Source organism: Desmodus rotundus, chromosome 5 (assembly GCF_022682495.2).
Source record: "Desmodus rotundus isolate HL8 chromosome 5, HLdesRot8A.1, whole genome shotgun sequence".
Lineage (NCBI taxonomy): Eukaryota > Metazoa > Chordata > Mammalia > Chiroptera > Phyllostomidae > Desmodus > Desmodus rotundus.
This window is the reverse complement of record NC_071391.1, coordinates 101947519-101974377: the sequence shown is the minus strand read 5'-3', so window position 1 is coordinate 101974377 and position 26859 is coordinate 101947519. Positions and strand designations below refer to the sequence as shown.

The 26859-nt window shown below is 43.5% G+C and overlaps 1 protein-coding gene across 4 annotated transcripts in view; it reads left to right on the top strand.

Moving 5' to 3' along the window:
- Positions 1 to 26859, top strand: part of AFF3 (ALF transcription elongation factor 3) — a 571288-nt gene that overhangs the window by 461967 nt on the left and 82462 nt on the right. For all 4 annotated transcript variants that reach the window (XM_053924521.1, XM_071221520.1, XM_071221519.1 and 1 more), the window contains one exon: positions 10210 to 10250. In XM_053924521.1, coding sequence (XP_053780496.1) covers positions 10210 to 10250 — 41 coding nt within the window. The remainder of the gene's footprint in view (positions 1 to 10209; positions 10251 to 26859) is intronic.

Genomic DNA, 26859 nt, shown 5'->3' with positions numbered 1-26859 from the left:
GACTCCACCAAGCATCATATCAAGGTAGCATAAGAACTTGGCTCAAAGCTCCAAAAGGCATTTGGCAAACCCAACAAAGTGGGAAGGGACTAAACCCACTATCCACCTGCTGTGCCAAAGATGAGCATTATTACTGAGCTGTCACCATGTTGGCTACGCTCTAGGTCTGGCCTGCACTGAGATTGCCCGGTGAGGTGAGTTCCAGGAGTATGTGGTGACCAGAGCCCTGAGGAGCAGGCCGCCAAGCCCTGGTACAACCTGCAGGGCTTAGATTGCATCACGCGTCACGCCCCAAATTTAACCTTCTGCTCTCAATAACCAGAAATTTAAATCCGCATGCTATCTACCTCTAGGGTATCTCCAAGAAACTCGGCCATCATTAGATATGCTGGTTATTCTAGTGCGTTTGCTTTCACTTTGACATTGTAGATGCCAGACAGGCACACATGTGCGCATGCACGTACTCACATTCACTCACGTGGAAGGCACGATACACTTGCCAGTGCTCTGTCCCAGAATCCAGGTCTTTCTGCCAGTGTCACAAGTCTGACAAATGACCACCAAGCTTGGATCTCCCGCCGTCATCCAACAGCACCTGAGGATTCCTCAGGCAAGTGGATTAGGCCTCAGCAATCTTTCACCTGCCTGGACCTGACCCCAGAGGCACTCGCTTTGTTTACGCCATCCTCTCATGGTGAGGCCAGGGGTAAAAAGAATTCTTCCCCAGGAGTTCCTGGCAAGCTGTCAGATAAACAATATGATTTTACCTGTAACCTTCTTGAGGAAAAGATATTAGTCTCAGAAAACTGAAACCCTCCCATCTCCTTTGCAAATGCCAGTCTAAGAGATAACGCCTATACTTCCTCTTTTTAGCATCCCCCAGAGAAAGCTTGGCCTATGTTAGCGTCCACTCAGTGTCTCATCGGTTCTCTCTGCACTGAAACTGGCAGAATTCAAACTTTGTCCACTCCCCTTCTCCTCACCCTCTGTCCTGAGTTACCCAGTGAGATTGAGGCGGGGCTGGGCTGCTCTCTGGGTCCTTCCTGCCCTGTCACCTTGACGAATCTGGACAAAAACACTACAGTCAGTTAACAATAGTTTATATAAACAAACTAGTTGTAAATAGTTATAAACAAAATAGTTTATATTGGTATAAGTAGATATTATAGAAATATATCTGAGTGTAAAACTATTAAAGTTTATATTTTTACATCCTCCAATCCCTCCATTTTTCCTTCCTTTTCCCCTTATGAGTGTTTTTTTAGTATATTTTATTGATTATGCTATTACAGTTTTCCCAGTTTTTCCCCTTTATCCTCCCTCTGCCCTGCACCCCCCAACCCTCCAGCATCCCCCACTTAGTTCATGTCCATGGGTTGTACATATAAGTTCTTTGAGTCCTCTGTTTCCTATACCATTTTTTTACCTCTCCCTATCTATTTCATGCCTACTAATTATGCTGCTTCTCCCCTGTACCTTTCCCCCCATTCCACTCTTCCCCCTCCCCACTGAAATCCCTCCATGTGATCTCCATTTCTCTAATTCTGTTCTTGTTCTAGTTCACTTAGTTTTTGTTTTCATTGTTTTTCTTTTTTTTTTAAGGTTCATTTGTTGATAGTTGTGAGTTTGTTGTCATTTTACTACTCATAGTTTTGATCTTCTTTTTCTTAGATAAGTCCCTTTAACATATCATATATTAATGGCTTGGTGATGATGAACTCCTTTAACTTGACCTCCTCTGGGAAGCACTTTATCTGCTCTTCCATTCTAAATGAAAGCTTTGCTGGATAGAGTCATCTGGGATGGAGGTCCTTGCCTTTCATGACTTCAAGTACTTCTTTCCAGCCCCCTCTTGCCTGCAAGGTTTCTCTTGAGAAATCAGCTGATAGCCTTATGGGCACTCCTTTGTAGGTAACTGTCTCTCTTGCTGCTTTTAAGATTTTCTCTTTATCTTTCATCTTGGGTAATGTAATTATGATGTGCCTTGGTGTGTTCCTCTTTGGATCTAACTTCTTTGGGACTCTCTGGGCTTCCTGGACTTCCTGGAAGTCTATTTCCTTTGCCAGATTGGGGAAGTTTTCCTTCATTATTTGTTCAAATAAGTTTTCAATTTCTTGGTCTTCCTCTTCTCCTTCTGGCACCCCTATAATTCGGATATTGGAACGTTTCAGGTTGTCCCAGAAGTTCCTAAGTCTCTTCGTTTTTTTGAATTCTCGTTTCTTTATTCTGTTCCAGTTGGATGTTTGTTTCTTCCTTTTGTTCCATCTCGTTGCTTTGAGTCCTGGTTTCCTTTCTATCACTGTTGGTTCCCTGAATATTTTGCTTTATTTCATTCTGGGTATCGTTCACTTGTTCTTTCATTTTTCGACCAAGCTCAACCAGTTCTGTGAGCATTTTGATTACCAGGGCTTTAAATTCTCCATTAGATAGGTTGGCTATCACCTCATTGCTTAGCTCTCTTTCTGAGGCTTTGCTGTGTTCTTTCATTTGAGCCATATTTCTTTGTCTTGGTGTACCTGATAAGTTGTAAGGGGACGGTGCCTTAGGTATTCACCAGGGCAGGGCAACCCTCCTTGCTGCGCTTTGGTGCTGCCTGTGGAGGAGGGGCCAGAGAGGGAACAGTGCAGCTCGCCCGCTCTGCTCTAACCCCCATTTACCACGATCTCGTGTGAGACTGCAAGTTTCTCCCACCTCAGCTACTGTCCTAGTCCACAGTCAGCTCTGAGTCTCAGTTTCACCTTTAGCCAGCCCCGCCTGGGCTGCGGTTTTTCTGAGCTGGCCCACACGGTCCATCGCCTTACTGGTCTGGTTGTTCTGGTTGATTTTTTCTTTTATTCCTTGGTTGTCAGAGTTCCATACAGTTTGATTTTCTAGTGCTTCTGGTGGCTTATTGATTTTAGATGGGTTGTTATCCTCCTTTTGGTTGTGCGAAGAAGCAAAGGGTTTCTACCTACACCTCCATCTTAGCCGGAACCCTGCAAATTGTCAACAATATGTCGATGTTTTGTACTTCATTGGTATTTAACAGCTAATCTTACATATCCAAATATCTACTCAACATCTCCACTTGAACATCCTAAAAACAACTTGAACTTCACACACCCAAAGGTAAACTCTACCTTGGCTCTGCTCCTGCACCCATCTTGCCTGTCCCTATCAGTGGCTCTCCATCTATACCAGGGACCCAAGCAGGTACTTTTCCTCATTCCTGCCACCAACGGTCTGCCACATCCAATCATTTCCAGGGCTACCAGGCACTTCTCTTGCCTGGATTAATGCAACAGCCTTAAACATTGCCCCTTCCTACCCAAGTCCATTCACACACAGAAGCCAGAGTAAGATATGAAAAATGTAAATCACTCCCTACTCTTTTTTCTTTTTAATTATAGGTTCCTCAGAAGATACAAAGAATGTACAGGCAGGTCCCATACATCCTTTACCGAACTTCCCCTAAAGTAAATCATTTAGTGACTTCATCACCCTGTAGAGCATTTCCAAAATTCTTAACTTGACCTCCAAAGCCATTGGGATCTGCCACTGTCCCCACCACTCACTGAGTTCCTTCACAGTGACCTTCTTGTAGTTCTTCAACTGAGCAAGGATCTAGGCCTGCCTGGAGCTCTTTCTTCCCCACCTGCTCTCATTTCTCTGATACAGTAACTCTTCATCCTTCAGGTGTCAGCTTAGTTATCCCTTATTTAATGAGCCCTCCTCAACCACTCATTCCAAGTGAGGTCCCCTTCATATTTTCTTTCATAGTACCCTTTCCTCTTCATTCATAGCCCTTGAAATCTAGATTGTTTGTATATGTTTAACTTTTTATGTCTGGCTCACCTCTAGACCCTAAGTACAAGATGGTGATGGCCTTCTCTATTTTAATGTCACCCAAGCCAAGCCTGTTACCTGCATATATAGGGAATTGAGATTGAATTATGGAGCTGTCCACATGTTAGTTCTGTCTCTATCAAGTAAGAAAGAAACTAGACCATCCTGGCACCCCTCTGATTTTAGCATCTTCCCTTTGCTCTCCTCCCCATTCCAATATCCATGAACTTGTCCTGTGCTCCACCCAACTTAAGTAAGGGCACTTATTTTCTTCTTTGATTTCCCTTCAGTCACAGCTTGTGACTAGTAATTTATTTAGTATATATTGAAACCTGAATTACTGATTATGTTCCCAAGCACCAAGCTTGCTATAATAAAGACAGAGAAAAGATGGTATCTCTTGAAGAGAACTGGGAAAATGATTATTTCTGACAAAACTTTTTTTGTCTCATAGACTTAACGCTTCAAAGTCATTCATGAATGAGTAATGAACTCAGGAAAGATCAATGAAGCATTCCCTTATTCCTCTCAACCTCTTTTGCTGAGAACTGGATGAGAGGAAAGTTACTAGAGGAGATGATGATTTAGGAAAAGAGAAATATGGTTGCTGTAACAGACAATCCTTGAAAGAATGAAATTGAGCAATTCATCTAGTTTGCTCTGAGTCGATTTTCAGGCTTCAATTGCGAGTCACCTAAGTAAATTTTTCTCTGTGATTTAATTCCAATGTTTATTTATTTTATTATTTTTCAACAGTAAGAGAAAATAGTGTCCAAAAGCCAAAGTATATTTAAAAGAAGAGTGGTAAAAAAAAATTGGCAGTATTTGCTTTGGTACATGACATGCAATTTTAATTTAATGCCATGAGGCTTTTTTAAGGTATTATTTAAACTTTAACATATTCTTATCTCCTTTCTTGGTGGATGATGAGCCATCCTCTTAAAGTTTTTGATTATGTAAAACAACTGCAAATTAAGTAGTACAATCAAAATCAGGCATTAAAAATTGTGGTGTAGGCAGTTGGTGGTGCTGGTACCACATTGTTAAGTATGTGGAAACATACATCATGTGGACAGGTGGAAGAATGAGGATCACACAAGATGGAGGTGCAGGTAGATACACTGTGCCTACCAAAAGAAGGATAGCAACAAATTTAAAAACAAAAAACAACCAGAACTACCAGAAAATTGAACTGTACGGAAGTCCAACAACCAAGGAGTTAAAAAAGAAACATTCATCCAGACCAGTAGGAGGGACAGAGACAGGCAGCCCCTGTGGAGAGGACTCCTGGCAAGGCAGCGGCTGGCAGACCAGGGTGGGCTAGGCGGCAACTGATGGAGTGGGAGGTCCCACATATGAGTGCTGATAAACTGAGAGGAACAACTGGGGAGTGGGACAGACCACACAACACAGGGTTCCAGTGCAGGGAAATAAAACCTCAAAATCTCTGACTGAGAAAACCTGTGGGGGTTGAGGTGGTGGGAGAAACTCCCAGCCTCATAGATGAGTTTGTTGGAGAGGCCCACAGGGTCCTAGAATGTTCACATACCCACCCACCTGGGAATCAGCACCAGAAGGGCTAAATATGCTTGTGGGTAGTGGTGGAAGTGGCTAAAAACCAGCAGATTGCTGAACAAGTGGCATTGATCCCTCTCAGCCCCCTCACCCACATACAGCACCACAACACAGTGACATGGGTTTCCCTGCCCTGGCAAGTACCTAGGGTTCCACCCTTTATACATAACAGGTGTGCTGAGACCAAAAAAAAAAAAACCCACAAATGAAAGGACAGATCAAACCTCCAGAAAAAATACAACTAACCAATGAAGAGATAGCCAACCTGTCAGATGCAGAGTTCAAAACACTGGGAATCAGGATGCTCACAGAAACAGTTGAGTATGGTTGCAAAATAGAGGAAAAAGTGAAGGCTATGAAAAGTAAAATAAAGGAAAATGTACAGGGAACCAACAGTGAAGGGAAGGAAACTAGGACTCAAATCAACAGTTTGGAGCAGAAGGAAGAAATAAACATCCAACCAGAACAGAACAAAGAAACAAGAATGCAAAAATTGAGGAGAGGCTTAGGAACCTCTGGGACAACCTTGAATGTTCCAACATCCAAATCATAAGACTGCCAGAAGGAGAAGAGGAAGAGTAAGAAATGGAAAACTTATTTGAAAACATAATGATGGAGAACTTCCCCAATCTGGCAAAGGAAATAGACTTCCAGGAAGTCCAGGAAGCTCAGAGAGTCCCAAAGAAGTTGGACCCAAGGAAGCACACACCAAGGTACATCATAACTAATTACCCAAGATTAAACAGGAGAGAATATTAGAAGCAGCAAGAGAAAAGCACACAGTTACCTACAAAGGAGTTCCCATAAGCTGATTTCTGAAAAGAAACCCTGCAGGCAAGAAGGGACTGGAAAGAAGTATTCCAAGTCATGAAAGACAAGGACCTACATCCAAGGTTATTCTATCCAGCAAAACTATGATTTAGAATGGAAGGGCAGAAAAAGTGCTTCCCAGAGGAGGTCAAGTTAAAGGAGTTCGTCATCACCAAGCCCTTATTGTATGAAATGTAAAAGGGACTTATCTAAGAAAAAGAAGATCAAAAATACGAACAGTAAAATGACAACAAACTCACAACTATCAACAACCGAACCTAAAAAAACAGAAACAGAAACGAACTAAGCAAACAACTAGAACAGGAACAGAATCACTGACATGGAGATCACATGGAGGGTTGTCAGCAGGAAAAGGAGGGGAAGAGGGGGAACAGTGTAAAAGGTACAGGGAATAAGATGCATAAATGGTAGGTACAAAATGGACAGGGGGAGGTTAAGAATAGTATGGGAAATGGGGAAGCCAAAGAACTCATATATACAACCCATGGACATCAACTAAGGTGGAGGAATGCATGTGGGAGGGGGTGTGCAGGGAGAAAGGGAATAAAGGAGGGGGGAATGGGACAACTGTAATAGCATGACCAGTAAAATATATTTAAAAAAAAAGAATGAGGATCCCAGAAAGCCATTGTTTAGTGACTGGTGGGATGCCCGATATATAAGCACACAAGGACCTTCTGGACCCAGCATCACATCCACCTGCTAAAGGAAAGCAGCCTCTGCTCCAGGCTTCCAGCTCAGCTTCTTTGAGAACTTGGCTTACAGCAATCCTGTCAGGTTATCCTTAGCAGGTACCACCCACCACCTGGGCTGCACCACTCCAGTGATGGCCCAGCAGCTGAATTTCTTGTTTGTTGTTTGCTTTTGCTTTTGCTTTTTAAATAATTTTCTTATGAGCTGCACATCAACAAGCATTGTGTTTCCTTATCACAAAAGTCAGCAAGAAATATTTGGAGGCAGGAGAGAAAAATGTCAATAGACTTTTAAAATATTGATAGCCCTGGCTAGGGGGAAATTTAGATGCCATGTTAAAGATGTCCGTTGAACTTTCAGTCACATCTCTTACAATTTTTATTTCCAGGAAGTCATTTTCCAGTCATTCTCCAGTGCCTTCTGCTGTGACTGAATTAATAATGCATGCCATCTTTCCTTTAGGGAGTTCAAAATGCTTTTTGTATATTTAGCCAAACAGAGCCAGGAGTAGAGAGTTAGGTTCTGTTCAAGTGTAGATGCCAAAAATGAAAGCCATCTTGCTAAGTGGTAAGGGAAACTTTTAGAAGACAAAACCTGGGGACCAAGATGGCTGCCCATCACCTGCTCGGTGATTTTTGTGAAAGCTTCTGGGCTGGTCCTCCAGGAGAGCACAGAGGGAAGGGTGAGAGGAGAAAGGAGTACCCATCCTCTAACCTATGGGAGGGGATCCTGGTATCCAAGTCTTCCCTAGGCTTTTCACCTCTTTTCCCTGCCTCATTCTGCTCCCTAAAGCAGAGGTGTCAAACTCATTTTCACAGGGGACCACATCAGCCTCAGTTGCCTTCAAAGGGCTGAATGTAATTTTAGGACTATAAATGTAACTACTCCTTAACAGTTAAGCGAGAGCTCAGCACTGCTGCTGGGTAGAGACAAGGTGCTGGGCTGGATAAAACAAGGTGGAGGGCCGGATTCAGGCCACGGGCCTTGTGTTTGCCACCTGTGCCTTAAGGTGTCCTCATCAAGAGATAGCTCTGTAGATAATTTTTCCTCTCTTGAACTAATTATATGGCATGGGAAGGCCAGGGCATTTGGGCCTTAATTCACTGGAATCCAGGGAAGAAGGAGGGGGCAGTAACCCCATAGATTGTCCACAGTACCCTATACATTGGCTGACTAGCTCCCTCATCATCCCATTTAGGGCAGAAAGAGCAGTTTGGAAGCTGACACTTGAGGCCCACAACATAAATGAATGGTAAAAACTCTCAGAATGGAAGACTTTCAGTGCCAAGTTCAACAGATTTTTATGTTTTTTCCTGAATCAGTGTGGTTATGTCACTTGTGTAAATTGTTGACATTCCTGTTATTAATTTAGTTTCAGTTACATTTGCCAGGCCCAGAAGCTAATATTCCCTATGTCACTTCTGTCAGATTCTTTCATTTCTTGGCTGCAGTGTTCTCCACAGAAACACCCTTGTCATTTTAAGGGGACCACTCTTCTTGTACAAGGGACCTTTTTGATCTTTGAAAGGCTTCAGTGTCCCTGGCCCCAGGCATTAATTGCCAATAGTGATCCCCCTCACTATTAACACACAGAAACACCCCTACTCAATTCCAGACACCCTTGGGGTTTGGGGAAGGGGTGCCGCAGTTGAGAACAACATAGAGGCCTGAATAAGCCCTTGCTCTACCTTGTAGTCCAGTATCACCAATGCCTCTTTCCCCCTGAACACATCCCTCCTGTCTTTAAAGTTTTGCTCAAATCTTAGTGGAAAGGATTCCCTAATTGATTCATTCATTTGACATTCACTCATCAGATGTTTACTGAGCACCTGCTAACAGTCCCAGGCACTGATTGAGAAGCTGATGGTCCATCAACCGTTAGCTCTCACTCATATCTGTACCTCCCTTCATCTTTTTATTTGCATATGAATTCATAAGTTTCCTCAAGTCATCCCTGGACCTCATTATGACTTCCTGGGATTTAGCTTCTCCAAGACCGTGACTACTTCCTCTGCTTTTTCTTTATCCTTCCTGGAGCCATAGTCTCTGCAATAGTCTCCACGTTGTGGGAATACAGCAAGCATTGGACTGGTTGAGTGATCCAAGACATGCATTTATCCCAGGGGTAGATCTCATTTCTGTGATAGGAATCATGGTTCTGCTGGGTCATGTTTTTCTAATCTGAAGATTCTATCTGTTTTGTCTGCTATCAAAATGTAATGAAGAGTAACATGGGAAACATTTTTGTGTCCGTGGTAAACAGTAAACTTGACATGTGTAATGGGCAAAGTGAAAACAAGCCGTATGCACTTCTTATTTCTTGGCACACCCTGCATAAGCCTTGGTCCCACAGGCCATGCATTGGTCCCTTCCCATTAATGACTTCTGAGACCTAGCTCAGTGTGCCCTCTGCCTTCCAAAGCCTCAGAGTGCTCAGCCACAGAAGACAAATGGACAAAAAATAGAAGGAAAGTGAGTACAAAACTGGGAAAATCTGATGGAGCAATGGAGGCCTTTTATTTTCTCTTTTCTTTTGTTTTATGAAAATTTTCAAACACATAAAAATGTCTAGAATAACATAACAATCCTCAACAATGTGTTCATCACCTAGTTTCAACAGTTACCAATCCAAGGACATCATTTCATTTACATGCCTACCCAATCTCCCTTCCCTCCAAATATGTTATTTTAAGGCAAATCCCAAAATCATACAATTGTATTCATAAATATTTTGATATGAATCTCTAAAAAACTTTTTTAAATTGTCACAAAATCATTGCCTAAAAAAATCCAGAATCTCATAATATCACATTTCCAGTCAGTGTTCCAACTTACAATTGTGGTAACTTTTTCAATAAATCTGAAAACTGGGTCAAAAATTACACCTTTATTGGGAGAGATGCTATAAAGGAACTAAAAAAGATCTTTTTTCTTGCAGGAAAGTAGAATGAAGCAATGATAAAGTGATTTCAGGGATTACAAATAAAATAATTCTGACTGCAGGGTGGGGGAGAGGGTGTCTCCTGAGACCTGTGTAAACTCACCAGTCCCGTACTTACCACCTCCCCAAGCTCACCCCTGATAGCAGGTGGGCACCACAAGGGTTTAGTTAACTCTTCAGGAATGTTCATTTTATAACATGACAGAGCTCTTACTATGTTCCTAGTAGTTTAATGTTTGGCCACATGGCAAAAATGTGTGTGACATGAGTCTTTTTTTAAGTGTTGATTGAGCACATAATTTAAAAGTCAAATATTAAATAAACATCTCTGCCCTTCCTTCCAGCAGGCAGCCCAGAGAACCACTCTCCACGCTCTGTCTGACAGGTATGTTTTGTCATTTTTATGAACTATAAATTGCCTTATGAAACATTGAGCCCTATTTATTGTGACATATAATTCATAATCGGATTTTGTCCCTCAAGTGTCTGGGAACTGGGATGTTAAACGTTTTGCATGCTTGGATTTGTCATGCCCGTGTGGAGTTTATTACTGCAAAAATCTCCTTGTTGTATTTCACAGAAAGTGTGGAGAGTCCCTTGTTGTTCAATGAAACAAGAGACAAGGAACTGGAGGAAAGGCCTGAATGGCGCAGTAAATTCTGAACTCTGGTATTGGTTGAGATCTAAGCTCATTTTTCAGCAATAAGTACTTCATTTATTTTGAGATGCTTTCTTCAGACTTTTTCCATATCATTTCCCCGGGAGCTATCTGTCTTTTGATGAGATTCTCTCTTGAAATACTTTATGCATGTCACCCAATTCACGGTCCTGAGTGCCTGACTTTTTACTCTGTGCTTCGGCTGTTTTTCCTGACTCCTATCATTGAATGAGATCTATAAACCTAATCAACTAACACACTCAAACTGTATTTCACATCCAGCTTTGCTGTATAAAAATAGTTGAACAGGGATCTATAGTTACTTTCTAGAACCAATCAGGCCATTTTTTATTTTGGTTGGGTTTGTTTTTTTTTCACTTGCTAAGGTTGGGTGCGCACGTGTGCATGTGTGTGTGTTTCTTAAAGAATTATCAGGATGTAAAGAGGAAGTCCCCCACTCTGGCCCATGTGGCTCAGTTGTTTGGATCATTGTCCATAAACAGAAAGGTCTTAGGTTTGATTCCCAGTCAGGGCACATGCCTGGGTTGTGGGTTTGGTCCCTGGTCGGGGGCATGTTCGAGGAGCAACCATTCGATGTTTCTCTTTCACATCGATATTTCTCTCCCTCTCTCTCCTTCCTTCCCCTCTCTCTAAAATCAGTGAGCGTGTGCTCCCTCGCTCCCAGGTGAGGATTTATTTATTTTTATTTTTTAAATATACTTTATTGATTATGCTATTACAGTTGTCCCATTTTCCCCCCTTCACTCCCCTCTGCCCTGCACATCCCCTCCCACCCACATTCCCCCCTATAGTTCATGTCCATGGGTCATACATATAAGTTCTTTGGCTTCTACATTTCCTATGCTATTCTTACCCTCTCCCTGTCTATTTTCTACCTACCATTTATGCTACTTATTCTCTGTACCTTTCCCCCCTCTCTCCCCCTCCCACTCCCCTATCGATAACCCCCTCCATGTGATCTCCATTTCCGTGGTTCTGTTCCTGTTCTAAGTTGTTTGCTTAGTTTGCTCTTGTTTTTGTTTTAGGTGTGGTTGTTAATAACTGTGAGTTTGCTGTCATTTTACTGTTCCTATTTTTGATCTTCTTTTTCTTAGATAAATCCCTTTAACATTTCATATAATAAGGGCTTGGTGATGATGAACTCCTTTAACTTGACCTCCTCTGGGAAGCACTTTATCTGCCCTTACGTTCTAAATGAAAGCTTTGCTGGATAGAGCAATCTTGGATGTAGGTCCTTGCCTTTCATGACTTGGAATACTTCTTTCCAGCCCCTTCTTGCCTGTAAGGTCTCTTTTGAGAAATCAGCTGACAGTCTTATGGGAACTCCTTTGTAGGGAACTGTGTCCTTTTCTCTTGCTGCTTCCAAGATTCTCTCCTTATCTTTCATCTTGGGTAATGTAATTATGATGCACCTTGGTGTGTTCCTCCTTGGATCCACCTTCTTTGGGACCCTCTGAGCTTCCTGGACTTCCTGGAAGTCTATTTCCTTTGCCAGGTTAGGGAAGTTCTCCTTCATTATTTGTTCAAATAAGTTTTCAATTTCTTGTTCTTCCTCTTGTACTTCTGGTATCCCTATAATTCAGATGCTGGAACATTTAAAGATGTCCTGGAGGTTCCTAGGCCTCTCCTCATTTTTTTGAATTCTTGTTTCTTCATTCTGTTCTGCTTGGATGTTCCTTTCTTCCTTCTGGTCCACACCATTGATATGAATCCCAGTTTCCTTCGCATCACTATTGGTTCTCTGTACCTTTTCCTTTATTTCACTTAATATAGCCTTCATTTTTTCATCTAATTTGCGACCAAATTCAGCCAATTCTGTGAGCTTCCTGATTACCAGTGTTTTGAACTGTGCATCTGATAGGTTGGCTATCTCTTCGTTGCTTAGTTGTATTTTTTCTGGAGGTTTAATCTGTTCTTTCATTTGGGCCATTTTTTTTGTCTTGGTGCTCCTGTTAAGTAAAGGGGCGGGGCCTTAGGTATTCCCCAAGGTGGGGTAACGCTGGTCGCTGTGCTGTGACCCGTATGTGGGGGTGGGGCCGAGAGGGAGCAGTGGCGCTTGCTCCACTCTCTGCCGATTTGCAGTCACTCCCCCCTCTACCCACAATCAATTTGGACCTTTCTGGTGCTGCTTGCCGGGTGGGTGGGTTTGTGTATGTTCTAGGACCCTGTGGGTCTCTCCAATGGACTCTCCTGTGAGGCTGGGAGTTTCTCCTGCTGACGCCTCAACCCCCATAGGTGCTTTCAATCGGTGGTTTGAGGCTTTCTTTCCCCACGCTGGAACTCTGGGTTGCGCAGTCTGTCACCAGGTCCACCAGCTGCAGCCTTGCCCGCCACACTCCACAATCCCCTGCCTCACTGGGTCTGCCAGCCACTGTCTTGCCCACCCCAGTCCTCCAGCCGCCACCTTTCAAGTCCTCTCTGCCCAGCTGCTCATCTCCGCCCCTCCTACCGGTCTGGATGAATGTGTCTTCTTTATCTCTTTGGTTGTTGGACTTCCATACAGTTCGATTTTCTGGCAGTTCTGGTTGTTCTTTTTTTTAAATTGTTGTTCTTCTTTTGGTTGTGCGAGGAAGCACAGTGTGTCTATCTACGCCTCCATCTTGGCGGGAAGTCCCAGGTGAGGTTTTAAAAAAGATGAAGTCCCGGTGTCTCTCCACAATTGAGGTTCTTACTGTGTCAGAAGCAGCTAGCAGTGTTCTTCCCCTAGCTGGCTGGTGGGCACCTCCATGACACCTAGTGAACTGTCACCACTCTCCCTTTCTTTCCAGTTCTTTTTTTTGTGGAATGAGCAATAATTGACAGTGTAAACGAGATCAGTTCAGCTTCTCCAAGGTAAAAGCTGTCACTTGGGCAAATTCCCTGTGCGCATGGGTGAGAAGCGTTTTCTCTGGTGGGAGGCTGAGCCCCAGTATGTTTATTGCAAGTGAAAAGCCTGCCCCATCACAACCACACAAGCCTGTGTGCTAAGAGTGGCTGCCACGTGACTTTATGCTCTTCCTACTGGGATTCTCACAAAAGCTCATGACTGTAGTGCTTCTGAGTCTGTTGGTAAAAGGAGGAGAGACTCTGGACCAAACATTCAAAACTGACACAGTAATTCCTTTTTTCCCCTTTGGTTTCTTAAATAAGTGATTCCTTCAACAAAATACACTGAGAAGCAAAAGAAAGCCCTCAGTTTACAATATTACGCCATTGCCAATGGTGACAAGGTTTCTTTTCAGGGTATTGAAAAATGTTGTAAAATTAGATTCTGGTAATGGTTTCCCAACCTTATAAATATGCTAAAAATCTTTGACTCTCATACTTTAAATGGGTAAACTTTATGCTGTATAAATTATATTTGAACAAAGCTACATATGTGGATGCAAAGTGTCATTATGACCTCTGGTAGAATAAATCAAAACCTATTTGAGGAAAGTCTGGACTCCCTTTGAATACTTGGTTGCAAAATACAATCAGAAATCAGAAACCAGGAGTGACAGATACATTCTGAGGCTTCTTCCCAAAATATACATCACCCTGTCCTGTGCAGAAAATGGTGCATGGATTTTCATGATGAGCAACACCATTCCCTTCGACTTTGTTCTAATATTCTCTCCAATTCCTCCCCAGTCAAGCCCAATAGCTAACAACCAGTAAGTTAGCATGTCAGCCCCTGCGAAGTGAAGAACACTGAGAAAAAAGGTCCATCCCCTAGACATGGAGAAACAGAGGCTCCCGTTGTCATTACTCTTAGGTATTTCTCTGTCTTTAAATGTACTAAAGCATTTCCTTCCCCCCTTCAATATAACAGTTTTTCTGTTCAAAATTGAGGTAGGTTGGCTCACTTCATAGTAATGAGATGACTTTTTCTGCTATTCTAGCAGCATGGTGGTGTAGCACTCTCTTCTCTGTGTTTCTCCTGTTCTGTTTTGCACTGGTTCAGGGCTAAAATTTCCATAATTTTTCCATAAGTGCAAATCATCTGTAATCATTTGGAGGTACAATTTAAAAACCTCCTTCAAAATAAGGACTTAAAACACGTACTGAATGAATTGGATTTATATTTTTCTAGTTTCTTAAATTAGAGAATATTAATTTATCCAAGGACAGAAGTCATTTTCTATCACCTTTAAAGTTTAGTGAGTCCATAATAATCAATACACAACCTTTATAAATTAAACTAGGGTATGTTTCATTACCTAAATTTAAAAATCATCTGTGGTCAACCCCAAAGAAAACCTTTGGCCTTGCTTGATTTTTTGTCTGGATGGGCTTCATTTATGATTCAGCCAAAACAGCTAGAGTGTCCACAGGTCAACATGGAATCCAGTGGCAAGGCGAATCTGGGCTTCAGCCCAACCCACTTGCCATCCTGCAGCAACTGGAAGGGTCACATGGAGGTGGAATGGCCTGTTTTTCATTCTTTCCTACCGTCAGCTTGAGAATGTTTCATCTATTTTATGCCATTGAGTATTAGCTGGCATACCAGGGCACCAGGGCAAGAAGAGGGAGCAAAATTCTCAATATGGTAAACAAGCCAGTTACAAGAAAACCTCAGTTTGCAAAGGGACACTGCTTTCTACTTACTCCTTACAATGTGCCTCTTAAGTGTCTGTTCTTCCTATGGATGATTGTGTTGGGTGGGGTAGAGAGAGGCAGAGGAAAACAAGGGTACATGGCCCTGAGGCTCACTTACAAAGGTGTGTCTAGTGTAGCCACACTGCACTGGGAAAGCACCGCATTGCCAGGAATGTGGAAAATATGCAGAGTGCTGGAGGAAAGGGAAGGATGTGTGTGCAGCATATGAAGTGCCTCTGGATATGATTAACTTCCCTTCCTAAGTAGTAAATAGCAGATAACTGTGATCAAAAAAAAGGATCTCTATGATTTATCAAGTTGAGCAACTGTGCATTTGCAGAGAAGCTGGGGGTCAATCTTGAAATCTAGGGCAAGATGAGCGCGAGGACATTGTGAGGACTCAGAAGTTAATCATCCCCTTGGACTGCCTCCATCTGTCTCAGAGAGACAGAACCTCTGCAGAGCGAGCAGAGATGCTTTATTGCAGCCGATCAGGAATTCATATTTGCTGTGAAACCTCAAGCATCATTTGCAGTAACTTGGGTTTTATAAAAATGGAGCCTAATTTCATATGAATAAATCATGTTCAGCTAGAAATATGAGGAGCTGGGGGAGGGGGCGGAATTGTGCTTAACTTAAAAAAAAAGAAGAAATGAACAAGAAAGCCAACGTGAGAACAGTTGTTGGAGCGATGGCACTTGGAGGGCATGAACGGCCATGTGGTTAAATTGTGCATATAATCATCTTCTGAAATGTCATCCTGTGACTGCAGAAATGGCTGCATTTTTATAGCTTTGAAGATACATCACCAGACTGTACCCTGTCAGCCCATCTGGCAATATTTCAGGTCCAGGATCCATTTATATTGAAGCCCAAACAACTACCATTGATTTATTCATTTATGCCACAAGTATTTATTGAGCGCATCCTGTGAGCTCAGCCATGTGCTGTGCTGGTAGAGGGGTGCAGGGGTGAGCGGGAGCAACCGTGCACCTCCCCTCTGGGCTTCACCTTCCAGAGGGGTGCTGGGTCATGCATTTGCTGCTCTCAGCTTTGCTTTCCCAAATAAATCTCACCCATCAAATGTCTTCTTCCCATTAGGGAGAATATGAAATTAACTAAGTGAGGAATAACATAAAATGAAGAGGTTTTACCTCCCTCTGAGTCTGGTCTGCATCCAGGAGCAGGACTGGACATGTCCCCAAAGGAAGGTGGGGAGAACTTTTAAGGAAGCTCTAAATTTCCAACTTAGAAGATGCCCAGGAGGCACCTTCTGGAGAGTAAAAATCAACCCTGGAGACCCATAGCAGTCTCTGGTCTCTCCAGTGCAAGGGACTCTTAATGAGATTCTTCTGGTACGAATACTGTGTAAATAAAAACTTCTTAAAGAGTTTTAGAGTTCAGAAGCACTGTCACATTGACAATCACCCTGTCAGATAGGAAGGACTCATTTTACAGACAAGAAAACTGAGACTGGGAAGGTGGTGTGACTCACCCAAATTCACAGGGTAGCAAGTGGCAGAGCTGGGGCTAGACTGCAGGTCCTCCGACTCACAATGAGTATAATCCTCTCATCTTTCATCACTCAGCATGGGAGCGGGCTTGGATGGGGGCAAAGGCAGGTGGCTGGTGCCATGTAGATTCTGACAAAGCGTTAAGTTTTAGCTCAGTCTGCACTAAGACTTTTTTTGTTCCTACTAATAATAACAATCAAAACATTTCTGGCTTAGTTATCTTTTTATCCCTAGCACCTAACATAGTTCCTGGCAATTAGGAGACAGAACTATAAACATATGGATAAAGGTTTTATGGTTAAATGATGGCAACTTTGGACTTAAAATAGAAAACGCTTTCCTGAAACTGTGGCTGTTCACCGCTGCAGCAGACCACCTCAGGGGCAGAGTTGGACAGTCAGGGGCTCATCACTAAGGGTTCAAGCAGGGTCCACGCCTATAAGATGGGATAGGATTAAGAAACACTATTAACTGCCACACAGATAGAGAGAGGGGGGAAATGGAATTATTTGACAAATCAGTCCAAAAATAGGGAAGAAAGCCTCAAAAAAAAACCTTCAGAATCTTAAAATTGCAATTAAACTAGAGTGGATTAAATTAGAAATCCATAACCAAAAGTGATGCCATGGAGAGCTTTCTACAAGAAGAGGGAATGAAGGCCATGGCCTCTGGCTCCTCCCCCTCCTTGGGCTTCACAGTGTCTGCAGGACTTAAAATGCCCTCCCATCTTATCTCCACCAATTCTTCATGCTTCTTTTTATCCTTTATCCACTTGGTGCGTATTACAGTTCTGAGCTCCTACGCTGGTCTCCACAGAAGACGTAAAAATTCTTTCCTATGGAGCCCACTCTGTGGGAGCTTACAGTGGTCGAGGACACATAGGCGTCTGCACGACCCGTGTATATGAAATGTAGACGTGTGCACACAGGCATCAGTCTTCCTAGTATAGTAGTCATACGCAGAGACTACGCTGAGCATTTCACATGTGTGACTTTATTTAATCCTCACAACTATCCTCTCAGCTAGGAAGGAGAAATTCAGCATTAAGACCTGGAAGAGATGACATTTTCAGTGAAGTTTCATTTCATTTCATTTTTCAAATACTCTAAAATCCTAGTGAATCTGGGTTTCCAGAGATATATAACTTACCCAATGCATCCAAAATCATCTGACTCTAGTCAGTGCTCTTAGCTGCCTCAGGAACACTGTCCACACACCCCCCATAAAATTAATAGGAAATAAATGTCACTGGCCGGGTACGGGTATAACACTGAAGTACTCTCAGAGCACAGAGAAAGGGGAGTGGGTGGAGGCCTTTGAGGTGGGGTGTGACAGGTGAGTGTCATCGGGTCCCCAGGATGGAGAAGAGAAGGGCCAGCCTTCTCTGCAGAAAGAATAGCCCAAGCAAGGCAAGGCTGAGGAGATGAGCAAGAACAGCAGGCTCTTCATCGTTCAGGGTATGGGCCATGTAGGGAAAGGTGTCTGGGAGCCAGCTCCCAACAGCCACCCAGGCAAGGCGGTGGGGTGGGAGTTGCCTAAAGTTCCACAGTGCTTCCCCCATGTGTGGGCTCAAGCCTCATCTTCCACAGAAACCTTAAATAACCAACTTATCCGACTCCCACAGCTCCTGTCCTTTCAGCACCTCATGTGGTTGCTGACATGCTTCTGCCCTCTGCTCCCTTTACGTATTTATGTCTCAGTGGAGTAGAGAACAGGATACATCTTGGATTTTAGGTAGCTCTGTATACAAAATGACTGCTCAGTAATGACTTACCAAATGCCTTTCCAACAAGAAAGACCAACAGTCCAAATTATGCCACTCATCTCTCTGCTCTCTTGGTAAGGAGGGAAAACATACCAACTCCAGCATAGACATGAAGCAGTCATAAGATTTTGAAGCCTTAAACTTGGGTTGGGATTTGTTCTGGGCAAAGTAGTCACCCACCTGAGCGGGTGAACTTTCTCAGTTGCATAAACAAACAGGATGATAAGAGTGCCCCCCCTTGTTAGGTTTATGGACCGATTAAATGAGGTGGTAAGTAGCAGAAGGGCGCTGTTCATCTAGCTGCGTGATAGTAATGTAATCTATTGCACCACCAAGAAGTCACTCCCCAAGACACCATGAGATACTCTTTAAGTCCTCCAAGAAGCTTAAAAACCAAGAGAAGAAAAATATAGAGTATGTGTGGATTTCAAAAGTGAATCCATGAATATGTATGGGGCATGTTTTCTTGCCAACGTTATAGAAAAATGATGTCAATATATCCCAAGAACTATCCTTTACTATTGCTCATTCAGGTCCTCAGCGAGGCTCACATACGCCTGCAAGGAGGCTGCAGACTCTCTCTTCCAAATGATCTTCCTGTTTCACGTTTAGAAAAGTCTTCTTGGGGCATTTCCTGACACCTTGTCCAGCTGATCGCCAATGAACTGTTTTTGTTTTATTATTTCAAAGTAAATAATCATATTTCAAAAGCAAAAAGGAATTCTCAGATAACATGGGATCTCCGATAGAGCCGCTTGTGGGCTGTGAGAAGAGAGAAGAACGCTGAAGGACAGCACTGTCCTCTGCTGGGCCCATCATACTCACAAAAGGGAACAGACACCCTTGGCCTCACAGCCCCTTCTGGAGAGGCCACTTCAGTGTTCCTCACTACACTTCGATGGCTGTTAGCTTCCTAGACCGCATGAACATCGTGAGCAAATGCAGGTTATCAGGTCTAAAAATCAGCTTTTTAAAACCCCCCCTAACACTAATTTCCACAATAAAACTGAATAGCTCCTGAGAAGCCATTAAAGTTCTATCAGGTAAATAACGCACATTTAAAAGGTCCCAAACTTGTATTTTACACAATAGAATAGTGCAGCCTGGAAGAAACTGTTACAGTCTTTCTGAGGAAATAAGTAAGTTGTATGAAGCCACTAACTGCCCTTTAAGATCATTTAGTGGGTTTGGGGAAGCCTGAGGATTAATATGGCCCTGATGTCTGGTCAGGGAAGACACAGCCAGAGGGGCCTCTGGGGGAAAGTGAGTTTTAACCCTTTAATTAGAGCCCACAATGGCCACGGGCCTCCAGGAATAGATGGGGTGACTCCAGCTGGGCGGACTTAAAAGGGTTTGACCTCTTTAAAAAATGATAGTGGTGAATGACTGCATAGCAGTGTGAACTGTACACTTGGAAATGGTTAAAATGGTGAATTTTCTGATACATATTATATTTTATATTATATATATATTGATATAGCTCCACAATAAAAAGTTTTTTAAAAATGTAGCCCTGGCCAGTGTGGCTCAGTGGGTTGGAACATTGTCCTGTAACTGAAAGGTTGTGGGTTCAATTTCCAGTCAGGGCACATGCCTAGGTTGAGGGTTCAGTCCCCCAATCCGAGTGCATACAGGAAGCAAGCAATCGATGTTCCTCTCTCCCATCAATGTTTCTTTCCCTCCCTTACCCCTCTCTCAAGGCAATGAAAAAATGTCCCCAGGTGAGGGTTAAAAAAAGAAAAAAACAATGTACATCTTTGCACATACTAATATTCCAGTCTTCAGGATGGTCCCCTTTCTTACATGTCTAGACTGGGAAGCAGTTTTCTCTCTCCCAGATTTGAGGTGCTGGAGTTCTGGCCTGCAGATTCCTTCCTTTCTTCTCCGCTAGTGGAGAAGACCTCTCAAAAGTGACTGTGATTGCCTGTGGTGGGGAGACCCACCATCCCTCCCCTGCTCCTGTAGCCAGGGGTCTGTGAGCTAATGTCCACACCCCCTGAGTTAACCAGCTTCAGAAAAAGGGAACCAGACACCCCCAGAAGGCGTGATATACAATTAGGACCATACTTTAAATTACTTTGACACATGGTCATCCACACAGTGGCCCTTTCTCCTGGACTCGTGCTCTCAGGCTAAGCTGATAAAGTTGCTGGAGCTTAAATACTTAAATAACAGAACTCTGACTTACTTTTATTGAAATTCTTTGTCACTCCTTCATGCTCTTGTTGACCACCACGTCACTGTCACTTCTAGACCAAGAACAACAGCACATTATGTGTCTGTTTGTTCTCCATTTAATTTTTAATGAATCCAAAAAAGTTTTAATTTATTCAAAACAAGATATCTCAAAGTTGAAATTAAGAGAAATAAGTTGTTGTTTAATTAGCATAGTTTTCGACATTTGTCATTGTTGTCTACTCCTTTTTCAAAAACTGTAATCTTGAAGTACAACTATACTTACACATGCTTGAACAGCTGCTTAAGCTCAGTGAAGCACCTGCTGTCCTGCAGTGAATGTGCTGACCGTTGGTTAATTAGTGGTCAGTTCTGTTAAATATTTTCACTGATTACACCTGAAGATAATCTACAGTCAATCCCCTCCCACTTCTTAAATTTTGTGCATGTGGTCACCATTCTCAGTGACCCCATCTGGGAAATTGAACATAAAAGAAACCCAAAGGCAATAAATAATATATTTTACAGGAAAAAAAGAAAATTCAAAAAAGATGCATTTTTAATACACATGCATATTTCTCAACACATGATATCACTGTCTTTAGATACATCACCCCGTCTATGCCTTTAGTAAGTAGAGAACCAGCTGCAGAGACATCTGTGGTGGCCAGGGTTTTAAAGCCAGTACATAGATTAGCGTTGTTGTTTTTTGTTTTAATTGTTTCGTTTTGTTTAAAACCAAACTGCTTAGCAGCTTTTGGTGGAAGTTTTTAAAATTGTGACCCCACCATTGTTTTTTGTTTTGTTTAAATATCGTTTTAATGGAAAAAACTAGACAAAGCCTGGAGTCTTCTTTCTGTGCTTTAAGAGCCTTTCAGGTCAGCACCTCCATCTTCGCCACATCACCCCCCTCCCCCAGTGAATTCCTCCCAGACCGTTCCTGGGCCATTTCACTCTTCAGATTTGCAGAGCCAGCTGGAGTGAGGGGCCCATCCAGCTGCTGACCCTGGGCACAGGGACTTGCCCCTCCTCTCCTCCCCAGCCTCCCCCAATCAGCCTCCCCATGAGTTGTTCCTCTGACCGCCCTCCTAGAGGCAGCCTTGGGCCAGCATCAGCCAGGCTGGCTGGCTGGCCTTTTATGACTGCATTTTGGAGCCCTATGAGCTCCCTGCTGCTGTTGAAAGTTTAATGTGCTCCCCATCAGCTAGAGTAGCCTGACCTTCCTAACTCCATCCAACTCCTTTCCCTGGGCTGGCTCCCAGGCAAATGACTGGCCATCCAGCAGCCACACCATGTCCCCCAGTGGCCTGCAGAATGCAGCGCCCCTCTGCCCTAGTCAGCCAGTGTCCAAGCCCAGCCATCTGCATCCTGTCATTCTGGGACATCCACCTGAGCTGCAAATTCTGAGCAGATTCCTCAGCCTTGCCTCCTCTGCCTGTAATTCTCCATGGCCTCAGGATTGAGTTTTCCTGCCCCTCTCCACCCACTGCTCCCCTCCTCCTGAGAGGCAGCACTTAGTATGCCAGTGCTTATTAATTAATTATAAATCAGTTAGATTAATGGTTGAAACCAAACCAACTACTTGTGAAGGGCCAGTCCATGCCCCTTTGTCCATTTCACAGACCAGGTCTCCTGCTGGCTGGTCACAGTCTGGCTAACGGACAGGGCCCCCACTCAGCCCAGACTAGGCCAAGAGCCAAAAGGCCTGCAGCTCTCCACTCGGCCTCCCATGGCCCCATTTGCCATCTTTGTGACCTGTGAGCCAGAGCCACTGTGACTTATCTTAAATTGGAGACCATAACCCCATTCAGCCAACCATATCCTGGTGCTGGGAGGAGAGAACAAAAATCACATGTAAAGGCGCTTTTAGCTGTGAGCTCTGCACAGGCACAGAGAATCAGGGTACTCATTCATTCTCTTTAAGTCACTGCCCCAGCCATTGAGCTATTTAATGTAGTCCTAAAAGGGCAGCAGGCATGGGCGATCATTAGCTATTGTTGGATGCTGATCACAACGCTGAATGCTCACCCACCCTCACTGACCAGTGCATGTGGTCCAGGGCCTTTGCTGCCTTCTGGCCTCTCAGAGCATACAAGAGCACTCTGGGGTAGAGCCATTGTCTCCACTTTATGCATGGGGAAACTGAAGCCTATAGTCATCAAATCACTTGCCCAAGATTGGTCAAGAGCTAGAGCTGGCTGAGGCCCAGGTTTTGGGTGGCAATGTGGCCTTGGGCAGAGAGGGCCTGGCAGACCAAGCTGGTATCAAAGGCACACTGTTCATAGCCTGTTTGCCCAAGGGCTTCGGCCTTGCTCCACCCACTGAACCCTCTTAAAATAGAACAAAATCCAGCCCTGCCATGAGGTCACACAGCATAGGCTTGAGCACGGCACACAGGACCCAGGGCTGCTTTCTCTGGTATATATATCACAGCATCAGAGTGAAGTCACAATCAAAGGGAGTGCTCCTTGTTCACTCCACACTTGAACAAAACACAGGAATGAAAATGTACCCACCATGGGTTCACCAGGGGTGTGCTTCGTAGAACATTCCTCACCTAGTTCTGTTCTCTCCAAAAATGGAGTACTAGGGATTCCAATCCTCCTTCTGTGTTCTGCACTTAAAATAGATGACAAAAAAACTTGAGAAGTGCTGTGGTCATGATTAGACAGATTTATGTGACAACGAAAGGAGAGCCAAGGCAACGTTATTTCCTGAGACTCATATTTCTTAAAGGTTTCCTTTTCCTTCCAGCTGGCTGGAGAAATATTAGCTATTCACTAACATTTCAACATGAAGGCCAAATTTGGCTCACATCTCTACAGCAACTCCACAGGCCTTTAAAATGTGAACCTACTCATATATTGTTCCTTGGGGCACCGTCATCAGTCACCTGATTTCCTGGCCTCGGTCAAGTACAGCGGAGCCCCAGAATAGTGGAGGCCACATAGACTGTCTCTGGATGTCAGAAGGTCAGTAGCAGTGGGGGCTCAGCCAGCATGACTCCTCATTCCCTCTCCCAGCCCTGGCTCTGTCACAGACTTATTCTGTGGCCCCAGGCCCAGAAGGGTTAGTTCTCCCACACCTGCACACACCCTTTCCCTTCTGTCTAGAACAGTCTCCTTTCCCCTTCTTCTCCTCCCTCCAGCTCACCTGGCATACTCCCACCTATACTTCAGGTCACAGCTCCCACAACACTCTCCACTTGCCTCATGGTGCCTATCACAACTTGGAGCCTCGTACAGTGCCTGATGCGCAGCCTTAACACGTACTGGATGACTTTATCTCTCTGAGTCCTTTCCTCATCTGCAGTGGAGTGGATAACAATACTTGCTCTATCCACACTGAAGCATTTGTCAGGCCTTAGGGGATTGTAAGAGCTGTGTAACACATAGCTCTTCCACATGCTACTCGGGCTCCTTTCCCGCAGCTGCCCACAGTACTTCCATCTTCGAGACTTAGCTAGTAGCTGCCTCCTTCTGAAATGCTCTCCTCCATCTCAGCTCCACTGAGAACCTCCTGTTCTCTAAAATGTCAGCTCATCTATTAGGTGAGCCCAAGACCTGCCAGGCCTCTCTCTTTCCTCCAAGGTATGAGCCCCTTAGCTGTATCACAACTGTGTGAAAAAATGCCCCTGTGGATTCTGCCCAGGCCTATAGTCCTTCCTCCGCTGGCCTTATCTTCATTAGCTGATGGAAGTTCTTAAGAGAAGTATGAAGATGAGTCTCCAAGAGCTGTTGTAGACATTTTTTCTGTTTTCTAACACCATTGCTATTACTTTAGTTGGTGTTTAACATTTTGATGTCTTAACCTTCCCCCTTTTCAACTTTCATGCAATGCATCCCAGTCACACCTTCAGAAAATTTTTATCTCTGAGCTTTCCAGGGAAGATCATCTGTTGAAAGTCTTAATGCCCAAAACCCTGGTAGAGAACAGAGCTCCTAGAGGAAGTTTGGGTCTTCCCGAGCACTCCCTCCATGATGGTCACATTTCTGAGGGATTGGTTCACTTCTCCACAATGAGCGATCTCCAGAGAGGAGTCTTGAGTGAAACATGTTGCCCGTAGTCAACCTCATCTATTTCTCCCTCCTCCCTACCTGTTCTCAAAAGAGTAAGCTGCAGCCAGTGCAGGAGAAAGGTCTAATAATAGGGTGAGAAGAATTGCTTTCCAAAGGAATTTTCTACCTTTTATGTATTATGAGAATAAAAGAGGCAATGATAGCAATGAACACACGCTGGGGAAATGGACTCGAGGTTTGCAGATAGCACTTTCCTTCAGCACAACACCCCAAGGATGGCGTGTCTCTGTTAACTCCAACATTATTCCCAAGCCAGATATGCTGAATTAAATGACATCTTTCACTGTTCTGTTGTCCAGATGCAATAGAACACAGCTGGGGGGGGAGGGGGTGGAGATCAGCTACTTTGGATGCACAGAGGACCCTTCAGTACTGGCATTCTCTATATCTGCACTGGAAAGCAACTCAGACCTATTTTTATAGAAATTCTGATCTCTTTATGTGACCACTTCAGGGTTCTAAATTAGCTGGTGGGTGTTCAGTCCTGGAATATAAGCAACTTTTGTTTCACTGGGAAACTGGTCAGTAGGCTCACTTGTCATCCCTTTCAACTAATTCTAAAGCTTTAAAAGATAGTATTTTAACCCTGAGTTTTGCGACTTTGAAATAGACTAGATGATACTTTATCTCCCCTTTACTTTTGTCTTCTTCCATTGTAATGTCTGTTGTATTACATTGCTCTTAAAATACAGCTTTGGCAACTTGAAAGATGACTTCCCAGGTTCCCAAACTTCCCAGTCTGTGATTAATTATAATTAATCCTCTCACATGTCATTCCATCTGGGATCCTGTCAAATAACCCAGAAGACACTGCAAAATTGCAAGAGGAAATCACCTGCACAGTATTTAATAGTAGTGCTGTTGCCAGGGGTCATTCATCTTCCTTAGTAGTCCATTCACCACCTTCCAGGAATGTTTCCTCAGTGCTTGGCACCAAACATATTTTTACATTGGCTGGATGAGAAAGATCACTAAACCCGTGGTTGCCAAGTTTAGCAAATAACAATACAGGAAAAATGAATAATTCTTTAGTATATGTATGTCCCTAATTTTACATATTATTCATTGTTTATCTCAAATTTAGATTTCACTGGGCACCCTGTATTTTGTATGGCAACCCTACCCAAACTGTATATATATTTTTAAATCCTAACCCAAGGATATGTTTTTATTGATTTTAAAGAGAGAGAAACATCGATCAGCTATTCCCACACATACCCCGACCAGAGATTGAACCTGCAACTTAGGTTATGTGTCCTGACCGGGAATAGAACCTGCAACCTTTTATGGGGTATGGGTGGATGCTCCAAGCAACTAAGCCACCCAGCCAGGGCCAAACCATATTTTGATCAAAAATGTGGGTGTGTTTGGAAATCCAGGTGGGGGAGGTACCATTTGCAGGTTGGAGGCATCTGGCTGAACTCTGCTCCCCCTGGCCCCTGCTCCCACCATATATATTCTGATGCAAAACATCAGACTTCCACTTTCTTTGAGGCATAGGCTGCTGTCCCAGTACCATACTGACCTTTTGGTGCCATTTCTAATTTGTATTTCACTGAGGTAAATATAAATGTGCCAAGTGCTGTCTGTTTTGATAAAGTGGAAGCTTTTTCTTGCTGCCACTGGAGAGAATTCTTGACCTCTTTTCCACATCCATGATGAGGCCAGAGAGATTTTTCTGTTGACCTCTAAGAACAGCAGGGGATGGAACTAGAGCATTACCTCCTAGCATGTGGCCACCAGACTTCAAGGCTCTCATTAACAGGACTGTGTTTGAGTGACACTTTCTTTCAAGCTCTGTTTCCTTAGCACTAGGACTCCCTTGGTTATCACATCATATTAATTATTCACTACCCAACTTTTTTCCAACAGCAATTAATGAGATAAGTTACACAATGGCAGTGGTACTAAATATTGTACAGTAATAGAAAAGCAATTACTGATGTGGCTTTTTTAATTCAAAAGTATGGTAATTACATGGGACTTACACTTATTTGAAATCCTGTCTCCGCAGAGCCTCCTTTGAGCTTCCCAGACTGCTACTACCTTGGTTACCTGGAATTTGTCTGTGAAATTTTCTTCCACCTTTATATTAGTGAGTCACTCAGGGTAGCTGGATGGACTACAGGCAGGAACTGGGCCCCTCAGAACACTAGGATCTCAGGAGCCTGGAAGAGTATGCATGGTGGGCATTTTGACTTAGAGAGGGATGAAGGTAGAAG